This window comes from Columba livia, chromosome 11 (genome assembly GCF_036013475.1).
Source record: "Columba livia isolate bColLiv1 breed racing homer chromosome 11, bColLiv1.pat.W.v2, whole genome shotgun sequence".
Lineage (NCBI taxonomy): Eukaryota > Metazoa > Chordata > Aves > Columbiformes > Columbidae > Columba > Columba livia.
Window position 1 is genome coordinate 9,788,584 of NC_088612.1, and position 20,143 is coordinate 9,808,726.

General features: G+C 42.1%; 1 protein-coding gene and 1 long non-coding RNA gene across 14 annotated transcripts in view; one reads left to right on the top strand and one right to left on the bottom strand.

The window, feature by feature from the left end:
- ADAMTS17 (ADAM metallopeptidase with thrombospondin type 1 motif 17) overlaps nt 1–20,143 on the bottom strand; it is a 191,601-nt gene that overhangs the window by 36,666 nt on the left and 134,792 nt on the right. For all 13 annotated transcript variants that reach the window (XR_010475409.1, XR_010475408.1, XR_010475412.1 and 10 more), the window contains 3 exons: nt 17,951–18,110; nt 15,904–16,039; nt 3,788–3,992 (listed from right to left, as the gene is read on the bottom strand). Coding sequence is in view for 4 of the 13 variants with exons in the window: in XM_065076676.1 (XP_064932748.1) it covers nt 3,788–3,992; nt 15,904–16,039; nt 17,951–18,110 (501 nt within the window). In the remaining 9 variants the exon portion in view is untranslated. The remainder of the gene's footprint in view (nt 1–3,787; nt 3,993–15,903; nt 16,040–17,950; nt 18,111–20,143) is intronic.
- LOC135580567 (uncharacterized) lies at nt 4,973–10,449 on the top strand. The gene is made up of 3 exons (XR_010475416.1): nt 4,973–5,187; nt 5,277–5,347; nt 10,316–10,449. It is a non-coding gene; the product is annotated as an uncharacterized LOC135580567 (long non-coding RNA).

Genomic DNA, 20,143 nt, shown 5'->3' on the forward strand with positions numbered 1-20,143 from the left:
GAAAATCAACCTTCTTTGAAAATATCAGCTGGCATTTTGCTAAATTGGTGTTAGAGAGGAAAAACCCACTAAATCTTGAGATTAAGAGCTCATCATTCATACTGAAAAATGACACACTGAGATTTACAACACAGAACTGCCGCATGCCTTGAGGTATCATGGGAGTAAAATGATGGTGATTAATGCATTTTGAACTCACAGTAGCACGAGACCACAAAGACATTTCTGCAGTAGTTTGTACATAGCACGGCAAAGTCACAGCTCTCACACGTGTTCTCACGTGAAATACATACATGACCCACACTCTTTGTTTTGCCATATCCTCATCACTACGTTAGTTCTGCAGAACTTCAAATGTACAAAGGGGGTGGATCAGGACTATTCAGTGAGCCACAGTGTTGTGATCAGCTTCCAAGCATGGCCAGCAAGCTAGCCAGAGAAATCAGCTGGGCTGACAGACAGACTTCTCAACACCAAAAGCAGGGACTGTTTGAAGTCCTCTGAGAAAGCAGCAGGCTACTAGAGCTGCCAGAATCAGCTGCTGAAGGAGGATGCAATTCAAGTGTTTGGGGAACTCTAACAAAAGTTCATGTGAGTGAGCACAAATTGTCCACAAATATTTTTGTGCTTGGGCACTATGAAGGTGGCTTCTAAAGAGCAGGGATAGCTGGCCACCCATTTGTTACCTCTGCCAATGGCTGGCTGGAAATTCTGTTTTACTGGACAATTTGTCTTGATTTCATTGACTGTACTGGGTGGGAAAAGAACACTGGCATGAACTGAAACTGAGAATTTCTGTTTTAAATAACCAGTTCAGTAACAGAGAGATCTGTTGATGCTGTCACAGCCATCGCAGTGCGTGTCACTGCAAAACAGCACAGCCCATCTCTGCTCTTCATTTTCATGCCGCTGCAGTGGTTAAGAGTGAGAAATTTCCTTGAAGAGCCACTGGGGACAGGTGGGTGGAAAAATGATATATGTACCAGCTGAGATAAAAACTAACCCCCTCCAGCATGTCAAGTTCTCCCCTTCAGGGGACCAGCATGGAAAAGACAGTTGATTTGACACTGAATAAATAGTGAAGATATGAGATATTCTGTGAGGTCTTTTGAACATATTCCAAGAGGCTTCTCCATCCAGGGGGTCTATGCTGGAAACAAGCGTCAGCTTGATATAAATTACATCAAATGGACAAATCTCAGCATGCCTGTCTAACCGTCTTAAAAATACAATCCAGGCAGTTCTGACCTGCTGGCCTTGTTAAGGACATGAATGGCAAGCGTTTATGAGCTGGCAAGCAAACAGACATGCCTTTAAATACTTCAGAGCACTACAAAGTGACTTCTTGAATATCTGGGAAACCTTCCACTTAATTTACTATGTGCTGCTCATGGCGTGACCTCCTTATGGATGCAACATCTTTGTAACAAGCACAATTATATAGTTCTGCTAGATACGGGGATGAATTTTTCCAGGCTTTGCAGAATTCCAGAAACTGCTTTGCTGGACTCCTCAGAGCACAAGACTTGCCAGAGATCCCAGGCTGGAGCTCCCCTAAACGGTACCTTAAAGCCACGAATTTGCCCCAAATTGTATAGACTTTCCCAATTAAATATCACTTTGCTCAGTCCTCAGAGCGGACTCCTCAGGGTTGCACTCGTTCATCTCAAACTACAAAGCACAATATATAAAAATCTTTCAAATGATTCAATTTACTCAAAGTAAATCAAACTGAAATGGGAGTATTTTTCGCAGTAGGAGAAATCTCTAGGTGGGTTTTACAAGCAAGTCTGGGAAAAACACCAACTGTTTGTTCTTCCCACAGCTTTTAAGTCATTCACAGATTAATACTGCATTTACTTTCCTAGACAAAACAGCATTTGCAAAAGGTTTCCAACAGATCTTTGGTGGTCACATATAAATCACCCTCTTTAAGAGTTTTTTTTCTTTCCTCAAGTCCTCTGTTTTCATGAGGAATTTCTTCACATACAGATTTTATAGAGATTCCACAACAGAGCAGCCTACAAATTAATACGCACAGTCCCCGAGTGTCCAGCTGAGATCACGAGGTCTTATTTTACTACAAAAATACTTAGTCAAATCCCATGAGGTTTTGTAAAGAAGCAACACATCTTTGCAGCTTAAACACAGCTCCTTTATATGAAGGAAATACATATTTTTTTCTACTCTACTTCCCTAACGGTAGAAACATTCACCTTTTTGTGAGAGTCTCTATTTTTGCCACTAAAAATGGGTTGAGCAGCACTTCGTCCAAAACAATCTCAAGTGTTTGGCAATAAAAGGGGAACTTAATTTTTTCCACAATGAAGATTGCATTGGAATTTGCTTTGAAAACACACATTTTTGACTGGGGACCAGATATCAATGTGGTCAACTGTTTTTTTGTTTTATGACCAAAAAGTTCAAAAACATACATGAGGAAATTGTTTTATAAAATGATACCACTACCATGATATTTATGCCATACATCAGATTAAAATTTTAAGGATTAAAGTGATTACCACTGAAGAAAGCCCTAGTTATGAGAAGTGTTCAAACTGGCAGAGCATCAAATGTGTCCTGGAGTCAACTGCGCTACATAACAGCAGAAATGTGCCAGAACAAGAATGGATTTAAAATCATGAGTGGGCAATTACAGACACAACAAAAGGTAAATAAATTTATCAAAGGAAAAGTAAACCAGTTATTGAAAAAAATACCTAAAAAACTATGTATTTGCAAATGAGTTACGTGATCAGAACCAGGGAAGATTAGCACTCTGCAAAAAGTCTTCTGTAACTTGACTTCATAAAAAAGAGAGAGAAGTACCTCGGACTGTTAACAAAAGACTCACGTAAAACTTCACCATGTAAATCAGGTAGGAGCTGAGCCATAAGAATATTCTCAGCTATAAACTGGAGCTGGTTCAGCTCTAAGAAATAAAGAGGGCATCATCTGAAAGGGTTACTTCTGTAACACACAAAGGCCTATCAGACAACTTATTAAAACTTTGGTGCGTTTCTCCACATCTTTTGAAATTAAAGAACCCAGGAAGAAAATGAATCTCATACATTAGGGAACAGATAGTGTCCTACTGAAAGGAAACACTACTCTCGCTTAACTATCAATCATCTCACTTGCGGAACAAAGATTTCCTGTTCAAAAGGTGGACAATGGAATCACATTGTGTTTGTTAACAGACACGGTTCCTCAGTGCAAGATCCCTTGTATCCTGAGCTTCTGTGACTTTTAAGCACATTTTTAACAATAAAATTTTGCAAAAGCTCTTTGACAATGTTTTAAACAGGAGCTCACTGTTTCAAAAATAGAGATTAACAACAAGGGAAGATCTTTCCCACTGAAATAACAAGGTTGGATAAGGCCTAAAGGTTGTACATTCTCTGTAAAATGCAGATGCTTGATAAACCTGGTATTAGTTTCATACTGCACTTAAATGGAGCCAGAAGGCCTGGTGGGTTACTACACGTCTGGCTACAGGTCCGTGAAATGGTTTTGCTTACTGGTCAGAATGTTCAGATGGAAAGATATAGCTAGTATAGCATGATAACTAAAACTTGCCTAAATAACTCATTTGGTATGGAATACAAACCTCAGCTCCAAACTGATCATCTCAACAAAAGACAGTCCTGCTCAGTGCCCCAATATTGTGAGCTGCTGAGCGTGCTGACCATGAGAACATGCTTAATTTTAATCACTTAAGCTGGATCAGGGCCGGCGTATCCAGAGCTGTGTGCAGTCTGGCTCCTTTCTCGAAACAGATTCCTACCTTTGACCACTCTGATGCTTCCCAGATAGAAAGGCAGTCCCGTCCTTCACAGTTTTGTACTGTTGCTGGTTTGTTGCCAAGGCAGTAGAGGTCTCTTGTGTTAACGTAGGTGCCATTTTGCAACTGATAAACACAGGTCACTTCCCGGTGCTGGACACCTTTCTCGCAAGTAGCAGAGCAGGGACTCCAATGGCCAGTCACCCACCTGGGAAGGAGCCAGAGATGGAATGTTAAAAAACTGGTGGGATAAAACACTATGCTTAACGTAAAAACAGAGAGCTCTTCCTAGATTCGTTGGTTCTTTGACGGTGCTGTGTTGCTGTCACACTGCGATCCCCCAGCCTTTGGGAGCTCAAGTGTGTAAAGCAGAAAAGCATCGGTATATAAATTAATATCCACTCCTGTCTCCACGCTAGACAGAAACACAAACTCTGCATAGTGCCCTTTAACCTCCAGATTCTACAGTGAGGCTGCATTTTTCCCCCAGATAAAGCCAGACTTGTCTGCAGACCATCATACCCCACAAATAATGTTGCCTTTGAGAGGTACCTGGGAAAACCACTGCTACATCTGCACGTACGTCTTTTTCTGAGCAGTGGAGCTGTGCTGAGAACCTGGACTGACTGGGTACAAACTGGGATGGTGCCACAGCCCAACACAGCTTTTCTGTATCCATTACCAGAATCAGATTCTCTAGTCCTACGTTATACGACTTCAAAGCATACAGATTCTCTACAACCCAGACCATTACAATGCAAAGACAAGTCCTGCTTCACTTTCACTTCACCCTCTCACAGCCACTGGTAGAGATTTCGCTTTTCATAGTTGGGCTTGCCAGGATGTTTAATTGAAATCTCATTTGTTTGAAGTTCATGGTTTAGGGGCCACAAAAATGGAGAATAACTGGCCATGCTCATTCTTAGAAAATGTGAACTGCACTTAACTGCCAAGGCTCAAGGAGTACTTAAAAAAATAACATTTTCCCTATGGAAAGGATCCTACAAGATTGTTTCAAAGCTGCTGTGGCTCACAAGGATGTGCCATAACCCAGTTTGGGTATTTCTCTATACCCATCATTTCGCTGAGCCTTTGGGATTCATTTACTTTGTAAGCGCATTTCAGTTGCCATTTCCTTCCCCTTTGATCAAAGTGTGCTGGGAACAAATACACGGCTTTTTTTGTGTGTGTGTGTGTTGTTTGGTTTGCTATGTGTCTTTAAAAGCTTTTGGCAAACACCCAGCACAAAGTTGTGAGGTGTTGGGCTTCCTCCCAAGGAAGGAAGGTGCTGCTGCTGTGAGCGATCACCAGCCACGGGTACGCATGGGAAATGAGGAATCCTCACCCTTCTGTCTTCCAGCTCAGTGATGAATAAAATGTCTAAGAAGAATCTGAATTAGGAGGTATGTAGGGCAGGAGGATTTTTTCCTAAAAATAAGCAGCATCGATCTTTACACTTCCTGCAATCTGTCAATGTTCTCTGTAATTACAGGAATTCCTGTATGAAGTGAAAGGCTGGAACAATAACCCTGCACCGGAAAGCTATCATGCCTTTCTCACCAGGTAATTGACCTTCTAGCCTGTTATTTAGGATTGTCATCTAGATTAGTATCCTCATACCATGAATCTTTTACTTGTCACTCAATCCTGGGTTGTCTATTATGATAAGTGGCTCAAATAAGAATTCTCAAAACCAAGTCTGCTCAGAAACACTACTTCATTTTCCCGAAGGATCCCATAGTCCAGGTAGAGCACTGTATGTACCAGCTTATTAACCACATTTCTTTTGAAGTTGCCACATAACTTCCCCTCAATCAATCAAACAACTGTTTCCCATCTTCCCATTTCTGAATAGGGAAAAATCAGTTCAGCGCAGTTTGTAGAAACATCTTCATTGGTGTGATTGTCATGAATTCGTTTCCCAAATGCTGTGACTGATGACCCGGTGTGACAGCACTGACGACTGCGTTGACAGTGACGGCAGAAGCCATTTGGTTTGGGCAGGACGGGGTTGGGCAGGCTGGCCACCTGTCTCTTGTGGAACAGGGCCCCACTCAGATGTTTCTGTGCATTAAAGCAGTTGACACATCTGCGAATTTGCGTTGGCTAAAACAGCTGGCAAGACACCAAACGTGTTTCTCTAGACAGCAGTTTTGGTGCATCTCTGTGGCCGAGTGCTTGGTATTTTGCTTACGGAATGGGAAAATGCCAGCTGGGTAACTGAATACTAGGGCTGAAAGACTGACAAAAATAGCTTTGAAGTGCAGAAAACAGTGTTCATGAAAATTAATAGCCAGGCTCCCTTGATATCAGCCCTGTCACAGCAAATGTGGAGCGAGTTATCTATCTGGGTGAAGGAACCACTCAGCAAGGGCACGGAGGGGGACGAGTGACTTTGCTTTATGAGCTGAATGTGAGTCACAGTTTCTGTACAGGCTCCACCGAACTAATACTCACTTCAGCACTGTGCTCTCTCGCTGTGATCTACGGCCACTGGCAAAAGAAAAAGGGAAAGGGACTGAAAGCAAAGGAGAAAGATAAAAATGCATTCTTGGCAGAGGCTGTCTGTGAGCTTGCATTCAGGATGGGCAGCGCGCAGTGTACCAACTATTTCCAAGATGCCTTAAGAAGTAAGGCTATGACTTTCCTTTCAGGAAGGAAAATTCCTTTTTGTTGTTGTTGCTTTTGTGGAGGGGAGAAATCACCTCGTTTCTACCCTGTTCAGTGTTCTCTAGTTAGTGCTGCTCTGGCACAGAGTGTAACAGGAAAACTGGCACAGAAAAAACAAATATTATCATAATCATGAGAGGAATGATTGAACAGGGCATGAGTGAAAACCCAGGGAATCAATACAAAGCTGTGCCTGTGGTGAAAACACAACCTCCAACTTTTTTGTGGCAGCTGCATGGCCAGTTTCAGCTACCGATCCATGACGTCCATCCCTGATCCAAGCCCAATAGTTACAAATAAAGTGACTCTGCACTGTCAGGGACCTTTGAAACCTCACAGCCCACTCCCTTGTACTGGTGACAACTGCTGCTAACAAAATGCTTAGAAATTTAAGGCTATTTTAAAGTGATGGGTTTAGTTTCACATCCAAGAGACCAGTGACAGATAAAATGTTTGAATAATAGTAATATCAGTAAAGCGGGCTATATTCAAAGGCATCAAGGGGGTGATCACTGACCACAAAACTTTATCTTCTCAGTGGAAACTCTGCTTGGTCCAACGGCTTGTAAAAATGATCTGGCAAGCAAGTAGATGCGAGTCCTATGTGCAGTACTGGCAGTGCCCCGAGCTTCCCCCACAGTTCTCCCGAAGCCCCGTTCACAGGCAGCTGAAAATATTATTTTAGTGCCTGTAGAACGCAGAACCATAGAATCATTTTGGCTGGAAGAGACGATTAAGGTCATCGAGTCCAACCATAACCTAAATCTAGCATTAAACTATGTACCTAAGAACCTTGTCTATATGACATGGAATCACTGCAACTATATTTCAACAACATCATTCACAACTACGGTGGAAAGACAAGGGATTTATGGATAAACTGATTAAATATGAAAAATCCTGCCAGTTTCATATTTGGTAAAGGAATGTGCAGCAAGGTATTAGCATGATTACTATCTGCAAGTAATATACACAAAGGGAAGCAAAATGTGATGAACAAATAGTATCACATTATGGTTACTATTAAATTACACTATAGAAGGAGTTTCCTCTCTGCACTGTCATTACACACTTTGAACACATCTGGATATGTTTAAGAACAACTTTTTATTTTTTTTAAAAACGGTAAATATTTTTCTTATGGCAACGTAAAAAATAGTCCCAGTATTCTAACTCAAAACACCAAATTTGCTCTGTATTAGTACATAAGCCAATTAACTGCTGTACACTAAGTTCTGTGTATATCATACAGAGCATTTGTCTTCCAGTTAGATTTTAAGCCTGTAAACTGATCTTAGGGATTGCTTTGACACCACAGGTCTTTTCCGTTCGGTCTTTCCCCCCCGGTTATAACCTGTCTCCTGCTGGCCCATGTGAGTGCTCGAGTTGGAGTCCCTGGAGAGTATCTCATTTTTTCAACAAGTCCTGATTTATGGGACAAACACATTCATCTTTCTCTCAACCACAGGGATGGCTTTACCTGTAGTATTATTGTTTGTAGTCTTATCTCTGTAGAAGATTCAAGAGCTAGATGATCCCTGCTAGTGGTGAGATTTAGGAAGAAAATGATGAGCTTTTAAGCACAGATTTTTTGACCCAGTCAGCGGCTGTCTTTCTAGCTAAAAAATGTCCAGAAAGGTGTGTTTTTCTACAGCCTCAAAAAGCTGGGATGGGCAGGACACGCAATCTGAGATGGCTGTTTTAAATCTTTGTCTTCTGAGTCTTCCTCAGCCTCTGACCTCTCAGTATCTCTGCAGAGGAATTGGGAGTTCTTCTTCTAATCTGCTTTGGCAACACTCATCTGGCAGGCCCCTGAGGCAAACTTGAAATATATTTTGGAGGTTCAGTTCATCATTTGATCTTTCTGGATTAGTCATTAACCTTGAATTATCCACTCTACCTACTTGCCTAAGACTCCCACATTTTCTAGGAAATAAATTGTCTACAGCACTGCGTACATAAACCCAGGGGAGATGAATGTCTGCAAATGAAGACTTGTAGCTAAGGATTTGGGAAAAAATGCTATGAAGATAAAACGGGTCAAGGCTGAAGGATAGGGTGGAGGAGTGCGATCTAAAGATGTGAGGTCACTTCTCAAGAGATTTGTAGCCTTTTATAACACAAAGCCATTACATGTTCTAGGGTAAATATTGCAGCCCATTACATTTCACCTGGTTATTTCTGTCTCGAGATCTGCAGAAAATTGGTGCTTTCTCTAGGCAGCCTGTTCCAGCACCTCACCACCCTCAAGGGGAAGAATTTATCATATCTAATCTAAATCTCCTCTCTTTCATTTTAAAGCCATCACCCCTCATCCTAAATCTAAAGCAGACTAATCTGAGGGTCCTATTTCTAATAGATTTTATTGCATGCATTTTGGTTTAACATACACTGTTGCACTAATGTACAGGTGAGGATAACTCCAGGTCTAGTTAGCACTGGTTGTCTTTAGCGCCAGTTTGTGATGCAAAATCATGTCAAATTCACTCTTAGTTTTCCGAGGCACCTGGGTAAAACTGTGGCTCTGTTGATGTTGGGCAAAACTCAGACCCATTTGCAGTGGGGCCAGGATTTCACACTGGATAATTTTAGCAAGGAGAACTGGAAAAGACTTCTGAGAATCAGTCACATGGAACTGACAGATATTTTTTGCTTACAGCTATCAAACTAAATTCATGCTTGAATATGTAGAAGCAAGAAAACTCTGTTTACAAATGGACTCATAATTTCCATGAAATATGCACAATCTTCTATTGTATCTTTCTCTCCCTACACAGTTCTGAAACTTTCCACCATTTCTCTGCTGTACTAGGGTCAAAATAATCAGGTGAATCTTGACTTTTGGGAACAGGTTGTGCTACACCCAGTCACTAGAAGGTTTGGGGTTTTTTTGGAAAAAAGTACAAGGAATCTAGTAGAATAATACAGCTGCTGATGTCGAAAGTAGGACTCCAAGACTAACATTCCTGTCTGATTGCCTTTATAAACAGTGCTCAGTAATTTTCCAGTACAGTAGTCATTCTGCTAACAGACTTGCCAACTTTCACTCACACAGGTTTCTTTTTTTTTCTTTAGTGATTATCATTTTGACAGCTTTATTTTTGAAAATTTCCCACCAATTATAAGATCAGCCACAGGATAATGTTTTATAATTTACATGCAGATCACCATAAGTCAGTTTCTGAGGACTCGCCGTGGCGTTGGTGTGAGAAGGTATCCTTGCTGGCAGCTGCCTCACTACCTCAAGGCACAGAAATCAGCATTTTCAGAGCCCTTTTGCAGCAATTTATTCCTACCCTGATCCATGGCTGGTGTATCTTTGATGGGACAACTGGTGTCCAGCTCCATTCCCTGCCTTTCCAGGAAGGCGGTGCCTTTTCCTTAGCTCATACCAAGGGACGAAAACAGTGTGAAGAGCACCACAGCAGGCAGCAGTAGGAGTGAATTTCACAATTAAATATTTTGCTAGATTATCCTGCTAATCCTACTTTGTGGGTAAAGACTACATTTGGCCTGAAGAGCCTCAAACCAAAGCAACACATTTAACATTTTAAAACAAGGAAATGTTTAACCATAAGGTGGTTGAGACAAACATTATAACAGGAAAACTGTGATGTAAGCCAGCGTGGGGGTTTACACCACAGCTATGAAACCTCTCTCTTGACTCCATGTTAAAACTGACGCCAAATTAGTTTCTGCTCTAGCAAGTCACCTTGAATTATTTGATTTAAATGCATTCAGCAGCAGCCAATAAGCCCTCATTCTAGTCCCTGTTCCCAAGCCTTCTCTTACTTTTCTTCCAGAATTGCTTCATTTAGTTGGATTTCTGGATTTGCTTAAAAGAGTCTTTTTGTCTTTCAGTAGCTAATTACCTACTGATTGTCCACTGCTGTACTCGATGAACCACCTACAACCTGGAACACAAGTGATTTTGTCTCCTTCTAGTGGATGGTGATAACCAGATGTGCCCATGACAAGACGGCAGCTACTCACTCACGAAGGTACCCAGAAGCGTCTCAGACTTTCTCGTCTACAGGATTTGGCTTCTACTCCTGCAAGACCTGAGGGAGACCCTCAGCACTGCCCGTGGCCAGCAGCCCCGTCCGGGTTCCCTGAAGAGCTGCCACCAGGGCGCAGCATCTCCCGCTCGCTCAGCCGCCTGCAGCCACCGTGGCTCGCACAGTGTCCAGCACAGTCCTGGCAAATTCATTAAGCTCAAACAGATTCTAGAGATCCCAACTCCAGTTTTGGGAAATACTTCAAAATGAGCTCTTACGTGGTGCCTCCTTGGATCAGAGGGTGCTAACATTACTGTTTATGCCAGATTTCCAGGCTAAAATGATTTGAAACCCTCCCCATGGCTGTTCCTTCTTTTCTTTTTTCATGTAACCAAATTCAAAACACACCAAAGGAGATGTTTCTTAGCACAAAGCACAGATAAGGTTTTGAACTCATTGCCACTGGACTTTATGGATGATAAACATTTGTACAGGTTCCAAAAGAATCCAACTGCACTAATGAAAGAACATAACCATTTGGAAGCATTAAATGTCTAGCTCAGTCCCTTCAGTTAACAGACACTCCCAATATGTCCCTCCAATTTAGTATAATTTCCATACAGCCCTGCAAGTAATTTGCTAACATTCTCAAGGAGTTTTCCACCATACTGCTCCCCCCCACCCCCAATTTTATTATTTTCAAGATTTTCACCTCACAAAATAAACTCAAAACTGTTCTGCTCCCCATCTCCCTGGATGATAACACAAATAAATATGGTGCAAACAGACCAGAATCAGGGACACTGACTGATTCCTGTATTCTTGGGCTGTTAACCAGGGCACTGTCGGAGGTATATGGTGGGCTCTAAAGGGAGAGGTGGACTCTCAGACAGTAGGGATCATACAGATCAGAACCATGAGCTTAAATGAGTCCAGGAAGCAGAGCAATGGGCACTATCGACCATCAGACACTGAGGCACTGTGCTTTGAGAGGTCACCAGCCTTTTGGGCAGGTGGTTGTGGTGCTGAGCCAGCTGGCACCTTGGCTGACCCTGAACTGGCTTCATTTTTTCCCCAGCAGGAATCACTGTGATGCATAAGCCCTTGGAGAGAATGACATTGGATTCCAGTCCATGGATGGAAAAGTGAAAGGGGAAGAAGAGAGGAAGAACGGAAGAGGAACAGAAGAGGAGGAGAAGAGGAGGAGAGGAAGAGAGAAGGGAAGAGGAGGATAAGAGATCCACACAACCACAGACCTGACCCCAGCAGCGTGCCAGTTTTTAGAGCGGATTTGGAGGGAAACAATAATCAAGGACATAGTGGTAAGTGGATGCAACATAGGTATCCTCCAGGTAAAACTCATTGCCTGTATTTCTTTGATTAAAATAACAACTTTTCCAGGCAAAGGAAGCATGGTAGATTTAATCTATTTAGTTATCAGTAAAGAACTCCTTTTGCTGCGCTGGAAATGCACATGTAAGTTAGAAAAACTGGTGATATGCTAGGAAACATGGATATCAATGTGTAAATCATATGGCAGGTGAGAGCAGACCACAGTGTAATGCTGTAAAGAAATACCAGGTATCAAAGGAATCCAGAGTAGTTACCGGTGGGTTTCCTGAAAGATGTCTTGCATTTGATCTAATTTAGTATGTTCATTAATGACCTTGGCACAAAAAGAAGAAAACTGAAAGGAGTCTTCCAGTGAGGGAAGGAGGCTGTGGAGCAAAATCAGAAAGGAGTTTATGAATTGCTGCTGGTAGCAGCAGAAAACTAGCCCTTGGATTCAGGAGATACTTTCAAGTCCTGAATGGTAAAAATAAGGACTTGGGTCTCCTGCGGTTTTCTGTAGACGAAGGCAGGGATTTCTGGCTTTTATGCCGCTGTTAAGCATCTCTGTAGGAACACCACATACTCAGCAGGTCTTTGAAAGAACTCAACCTCTATTCAAATCTATTACAACAAAGAGGAGAGAAAATAATGGTGTTTGCATACACCATTACAAGTCTAACAGTTGGGAAATTTTGTGTGTTTTTGGTTCTTTTCCTGCATTAGAAGGGAGCAACTTCATATTCATAGACCCAACCAGGCATGTTGAAGTGTGTGGCCACTGGCCGACCTATGTTTTCAGTAATAACAGCTGATGTGATCTGTGATTTCTGAGTCTTGTGCCAACATGAGTGCTGGGCTTACCTATATATTTGGGTTGGTGTTCAGTGTGCTGGAAACAACCCATACGCACCGCATGCAAGAATCCAGATTCCATCTGGTTACAGCAGGGTTTTGTAAAAAATATCTAAAGAGCTAGGCAAAGGATTAGAATAAAGAGGTGCTAATAGGGTGCAGTTGGGACAGGAAAGGAAGCTGTAAAGAATTTAATGGAAAAAGAGGGTCAAGGAACATAAAAAATAAAATAGGAAGAAAAAGAGGCATTTTTTTAAAAGGTGAAAGAGTAACAATAATAAAGAATGAAAGATTCTTTTATTTTTGCCAGTTTCAACACAACCCTCAAGAAAATTCTGTTCTCTGACATTTAATTTTAAAACATGACAGCGTATCCAATCCTTTTTTCAAACCTGTTATGTTTTTTTCAGACGCTGGGTTGGAGTTGCAGAGCTCTAATCTTCTCCTTGGCCTCATGAAACTACTGTCCCCTGCGCTATTTGGCTCTCCCAAGAGGTGGCTGAAGTTCAAAGGGATATATAATTTGCAAAGCACTTTGGGATCGTGCAGGAAGAAAGACACTGTTATTAATATCGTACTATTTTTTTTCCTCCAGATCACTTTACGTATGTAACATGGTTATTGTTTTTTTATTTTTATTACAATCTCAACAGCAATAGGCTCCTCCTCTTCTTACATTTATACAACATGATCTCACTCCCTCCCAAGGACTATGCAACCCAGATTATATATGGACTGAGCGAGGAAGCAAAGGGACGGTGTGGGAAAGAGAATTAAAGTCACACAGCACATCCAAAGAGAAACACAGACTGAATGTCCTATGACCCAGTGCTGTGCTGGCCACAAGGTTCTTCCCTAAATTCTCTGTAAGGTGATTCTTTTACGTTTTGAGTAAAAGGGTAAATGTAGATCAAAATGCCCCAAACAGAGCAGGTATACTACAGAAAGGAACACATTGTTCCTTCTTCTGCACTCAGGTAAAGGGCTTAGGCCTGAGTGGAAATGGGAAAGGACCTTATTGTAACAAGATGCTACAATAATTTTACTTGAAACCCTAAAACAAATTCAGGGCTTATAAAAAAAGCATTGACATGGTGAAAGAGAATGGTTTCTTTAAGATGTTCTTGGTCAGAGAATATGCTAAGCATGCATTTCTAATATCTGGGTGGGCAAACGCAAGTGGAAATTTAAATTCTACAGAGGCACAGGGAATGTGCTTCTGAAAATGTTTCCAGTCAAAAGCATTTTAAGTGTGAAAGTGTGGTCTACACAGAGGGAGTGAGACAGTGTGGTCTATCAGATCATCAGCAAGGATTCTGTAGCCTTTACGGGTACTAAGCACATTTGGTGTTCACTGTCATTGCTCTGACAAAACATGGGCCAATGAGAGTACCACCGTGACAGTGCTAATTGCTCCTGGGGACAACTGTGCTAAATTGTGTCTATAAATTGCCTGGTAACTCCATATAGAAGAGATATTTTGGAATCCACAAAATAACACAGTCTGGATACAGGAACAGAGCATTCTTTTCTCAGGAGGTTCTGTGTGATTTAACCTAAGCCACTGTCACTGCCTGGACAGGCAGCAAGGTCATGATGAAAGTGTGCAACAAAGAGGAGACTTCACCAGGGGCCGAGGGTCATGGAGAGCCCGTTGAGAAACAGCACGGTGGGTCTCACGGCACTGACAGACCTGGTGGCCGAGACCTCCCTTTGTTGCCCTCAGCTAGCAGAGGCAGAAGCTGACTACTTCTTCCAGAGCTTTGTAAGCTGCTTTTCTTCATGGCTACCACCCAGAACCCCTCCATACACCTGCCTGGGCTCACTCCAGTCTCCTCCTAATGGTTTCACAAAAGGTCTACAAGAAATATCATGGTGATGCTCCTTGTTTCTGCCTTTCTGAGAGAAAGGCATGACAGAAATCTGAGCATCGCTGAATTTAGGAAATTTCCTCATGGAAATGACAGCTGTTTCCTTGAAGTCATTGAGAGCCTGGCTCTCCTTACACACCCAGAAGCACACAGGTATCTTGTTATACCTTTCAGTAGCACTGAGAGCAGTGTGGCCACAATATGGTGCAGCAGCAATAAGAGGCAGTGCAGGCAGAAAATGAAACCTGGAACGGCCCGGCCTTATTGATGGATTACCTGACACTGGATTTTCCTGCTTCAGGGCACTTTAATCAGAGTGCAGGTCTAATTAGAAGGAATAGTGCTGTTTCTCATTTTCCCTATTGTTTCTGCCAGCAGGAGTAGCTTATATCTTATTATACAAGATGCAACAGATAGAAGGTTGTTTTAAATATGCTTTTTTAGATATTGTTGAGCTTTATCCTATATTGATTTTGTGTTCTAACTACTATTAAAAGTGGAGCATCTACACTACTCCACAATGCTAAACATTACTGCAGAGAGAGAGTGAACTTTTTGTTAGCAGACAAACTGAACAAATTAATCTGCCTTCCTGCGTTTTGTCATTTTGGCCAGAAATATCTTTTTATTTTTTTTTTAATATATATACATTACAGATCACAATTAATTCAGCTAAAAGTGCTTGCTAAACTAAAAAGAGAGCTTTTTATTATTTTTAGAACTTATTACTATTAGATCTCTAATTACTCCTGCTGATGCAGAAAAGCAAAGTAGTGAGGAAAGCATCTAAAATGAGCTTCATCATAACTTCTTGACTACAGCAACATTCAAGTATGTTTCCAAAACTATGCAGGTGTTTCTAGATACTGTATAAAGTTCACACAAAGAAGAGACACTTGTTGCCTAGAGACTCCCAGTCTGAATGATGCCAATACAGATCAGGCACACAACACAGCAGGTCAGCTATAGCAGCTTGAAGGCTGTGAGATGTTCGCAGGGTTTTTTTGTAGCATTGTTTGATAATTAATCAGACCTTACTCTGTGCTGATTCAAAATTAAAAAAAGGTTAGATATGCAGTCACTGCACTCTAGTCTTATATTGCAAGCTGCTCCATCACCCAGGAGGCAGCCAAGAGTAAAAGAAAACCATCCCCAAACAATACGGGAAGACAGCTTGTGTGGAATCTGGCCTTACTGGCCACAAATTAAATGGACTCTGAGGTAATGAAAATCTGACCTGCTTAACAAAAGGAAATGAATATTACAGCTGGTTACCATGGCTAACAATACGTCCCAATACTTTTAGACATTTCCATCATGTTCACCAGATGGCAGCTTTGGAAATGGGCAATTTGTGAAGAAAAAGGATATTGGGTTTTATTTTTTAACTCCTTACCGTGACTGGCAGGGGTGTGTGTTACATTTCCTGACCTGGGGCTCGGGGCGATTCACTCGTTGACAGTCACTGTCATTCACCAGTGTCATGGTCTTGTTAATAATTCGAGTACAGGACACAATGGTTTTTCGTTCACCTGCAAGTCAAATAAAAAATAACTCTGAAAAAGGTAACCAGTGGCTAAGAACAAAACCATGTCAACCAGTTAACGAAACTCAAAAGCTCCCTGCTATGTCTACAAGATGTAATCTACACAGACCCACCATCTCTGCAAGCAATCTTACTTCCCACTTTTGTCTTATCTCAGTACTGTTCTGTTGGGTTTTGTTCGGTTTCGTTTTTTGTTTCTTTTTTCAGAAAAGCTACAAATCTTTCCCCGATAATTGTGAGATTGTGTGCTTCACAGGAACAACACATTGGGCTTTCTCTTTCTAGTGTTTAAGTTGGAAACAAGCTTGAAAACAATTTGCTTTCATTTCTGGTTCCTCCTCCACATGTAGCTGTGCCCTGTAATCACCTTGGACAGATGTTCCAGCTGTGTAACCTGAAGCCACACAACCACCCACCACTCCGTGACTGATAATGACAGGACAGCTGCCTCCTGCTGCTCCGCAGTCAGGAAGAGACAGGTTGAAAAGGAGTGACTGAGTTCAAGAGTGATAAACTGGGCTTCTGTGTGTTTCACCAAGAGCTGAAATTAATTAAGCCACCAAAATATTTTTTTTTCCTATCTTCCGGTCCTCCAGACATAGTACTTTAAAAACGCTGCTAACAGGAGACATCTCAGGAGTGGTCAGCATTTCTCACATCTCTGTGCGTCAGGATTTTCAGGGCAGCAGTGTGGCCCTCAGGGTTCAGGAAAGCTGTGCTGCAGGACAGCATGACAGTGACCAGACGTGACAAGGAAAATGCCATCTCTGCACCATGTGACTTTGCCTTACTGCTAATTATTTTGGTTCCTCAGCTCTTCTTCTTAACCCTGAGTCTGCATCAAATTGAGTTCATTCATTATATGCAGTAGATTATAAAAAATAACTCAAATTCTGTTAATAAAAATTTTGTAAAAGTCTACCTGGAAGGAAAAAGGCTCTTCCCAGCTCAGGTAAGTAGTAAAAGCATCTGACAACCAAAGTATTTGAGATCAATTGTCATCCAAGCTACTACTTGTGAGAGCCATATTGCCAGGTACTGATTTGATTCAAAGATGTGGCAACCTTGCAACACAAATCAAAAGAGCCACAATTTCCCTGCTAATTCCTGTGAAAGTTTAATGGCTCTCAGAAATTAGGGCAGTGAGCCTGAAAATGTCAAGATGAGCACTCTCTCCTTGTGTCACATGATATGATAAATAAAGCGCATTCACTGGTGAAGAAAGACTGGCCAGAATGCATGGAAATGATCCATTTTCCTCAGGGAAAAACCTACTTCATCCCACACTGAAAATTCAACGGACAGTGGCTGACAAACCAGTCTCTGGTTTCACAGGCGTCAGTTCCCCCCAGGGTCTCAGCAAATCTGTCTCAGCACATCCCAGTGATCATCTGAACAGCATGATTTGCAATGTGCTCATGTATTCCCAGAAAGTCCATCCCACATTCAGAGCATCTGATGCAATCTCCAGGAGCTGTCACAGCAGCGCTGCCTCCATTTCATCCTTGGGGAAGGAAGAGTCTTTGGGTGAACATGCCTGAACACCTGTGAAAATTCTGCTCCAAAAATGTGACGGAGATTTGAGATATGGGGCTGCGCACGGTGCCTTAAGCCATTCATGGAGCACTGATCCAGGTGCAGATCCAGTCTACGGTAATGAGCCGACAAAGCTACATCCCTGCCAAAATGCTGGGTGAAAATTAACTGTGGGGACATGGATGATAGCTGGGAGAGCAGGTGAGAAGGAGCTCTTCTTTGAGGTCATTATGGCAACATCCATTCACATGGCCCATTTTCTTCATGCTTTGGCAACGCTGTCTTCTGCAGGCATCTCTCTAACGGCTGCTGTCTGCAAACACCGGCCTGCAAGTCCCACCAAGCTTCCAAATGGCCTTACCTCCTCCACACTGCACGCTGCAGCCTTCCCATCCGCTGTGCGTCCAGATGTACAGAGAATCCTGTTGCTTTTCTGGCTCGCTTCTGTTTTCAGCAGTATAGTTTACAGGAATGGTGTATTCATAATGAATTCCATAATTCTGGTCATGAAATAGCAGCACCTGGTTCGGCAGGAAAAGGAAAGCTGTTACAACACACTGTGTACTGGGAAAGCCAAGACTGCAGAGACAGTAATGCTGGAAATGCTGTCTCGGGCCTATATTTCTAAAATACGAGTACCTTGTGAAAGGCAACCAAATCTTTATCTAGAAACCTGAAATTACAGTGGTATTGGTAAAACAGGGCATCTGCAGGAGCAATAACTGCTTATGATTTGTGAACACTTAAAACAGCCATGGAGATGTCTGAACCTGGAATTCAGTGCATAAAGTTAAGTCTCAAATGCGATCAGCAGGCCACTGGCTATCTAAAGAGAAATAGTAAGACAACAGGAAGCAATAAGTCAGCAGTTTTCATATAATAACTATTTTAATAAGCATCTAGAGTTAAAACGTCATTCATCACACCTGTCCTGCCCTTGTTTTCTAGAAAGCAAGTTGTCTGCAAACCTCATGTAGAGACTCATGCTTATGGCTAAGCACCTTTGTAGAGAATGGGGGAAATCTGGGTTAACTCTGTACTGTTTATGGATCACGGTCCTGGGCAGCCTGCTCTACGCCACCCTGCTTGAGCAGGGCGTTTGGACAAGAGAATCTTCAGAAGTTCCTTTCGACTTCAACCATTGTGTGATTCTGTGAGCTGCAGCATTTACAGCTGCGTTTGCGCTGGGCTGCAACAGTCCCTGGCTCGAAGGCAGAAATGTTTCTGACACGTTTGGAGGAACAAGGTGATCCTTCTCAAAGTGAAAACAACTAATGCAAAAAAAGAAGTCACATGCCTCCTGGGAAATGTGGCACTCAAACCGAGCATGTCTGTTCCTGCTGATGTCTATTCCTGCTGACAAGCTGTAGGAACAGGATTTTATTGTCTCAGAAACCTGAGGTTGACAAGGAAGAGCCATATCATAGAGCTTCTGGCAACGTATATATTTTCATACTCTGAGAATTTCTAGAGGAAGGTGAAACCTGCTTCCAACAGCAGGCTGATTATTTCCTATGGAGGCATATGTGATGTCTCTAGCGTTATTACTCCAAAACTCGCTGACTATTAAAAAAGGCAGAGGAACAGAGAAAATGATTAATTTTTCACCATAGGTTGATGACAATTCTCGTTATGTTTTGATTTACATTTTGGCCTTTGTTTGGCTCTCCCTTTCACTGCCTTGAGTCAGAAGTGATTAAAAGACATCGAATGGAGTAAGAGGCCCATGGAATCCGAGTTACCACACTATTAACAGATGCCATAGAAGCACTACTGTAATGTCGATCATGTGGCTTTAGCCTCACTTATAGCTATTATCCCATAATCTCAGCAGCATTAGACAGGTGAATTCTGCGGGCTCTTGTCACCTGCTGAAATAGGAGCAGCACCTTATCAAAGAAGATACTTTAAGCAGAGCTATCATAAGTGAAGCAAGCAGCTCCTCAGTTAAAAAAGGCAAATTTGCAAGTGCTGTTTTCTCTTGACAATAATTGTTTCCCATCAGATTGGCAGAAATCGCTCCTACTTAACCAATAATCTCACTAAAGCTGTCATAAGCTCATTTAACCAGAAAAATAACCACATGTGCAGAAGGAAGGGGTCCAGCTTGCAGGCATCGACGTCCTGGTGGTCTGTGCAGTGAACACTGTGGGGCTACACAAACTTAGCACCCCTGAGTTGCTCTGCACAGTGCATAACCTTGGGCAGGAACGTGCCTTCCAGAAAATGTGGGGAGAAAAATATGATTTTGCTTCAGCTACATAGGGAGCCTTACTACCAGAACTGAATCCCAAGGCTGAAACTAGCCAGTCATCATTACAGTTTCAAAGATGAATGTTTTTTCTTTTTCTTTTTGTTTTAACACAATTCAAAATACCAGGCAGTCAGAGACAGAGAATGTAAGTCCAGCTCTGGCTTTCTTTAAGTGCATGAGACACAAGCAGCTTGTTCTACAGAACCGATCAATCAGCTTTGTATGAAGCATCTTTATGCTCTGGGAGCGTTTGGTTGTCCTCTGTTGCCAGGAGGAGGTCTAGCACAGGCCTAGTTACAC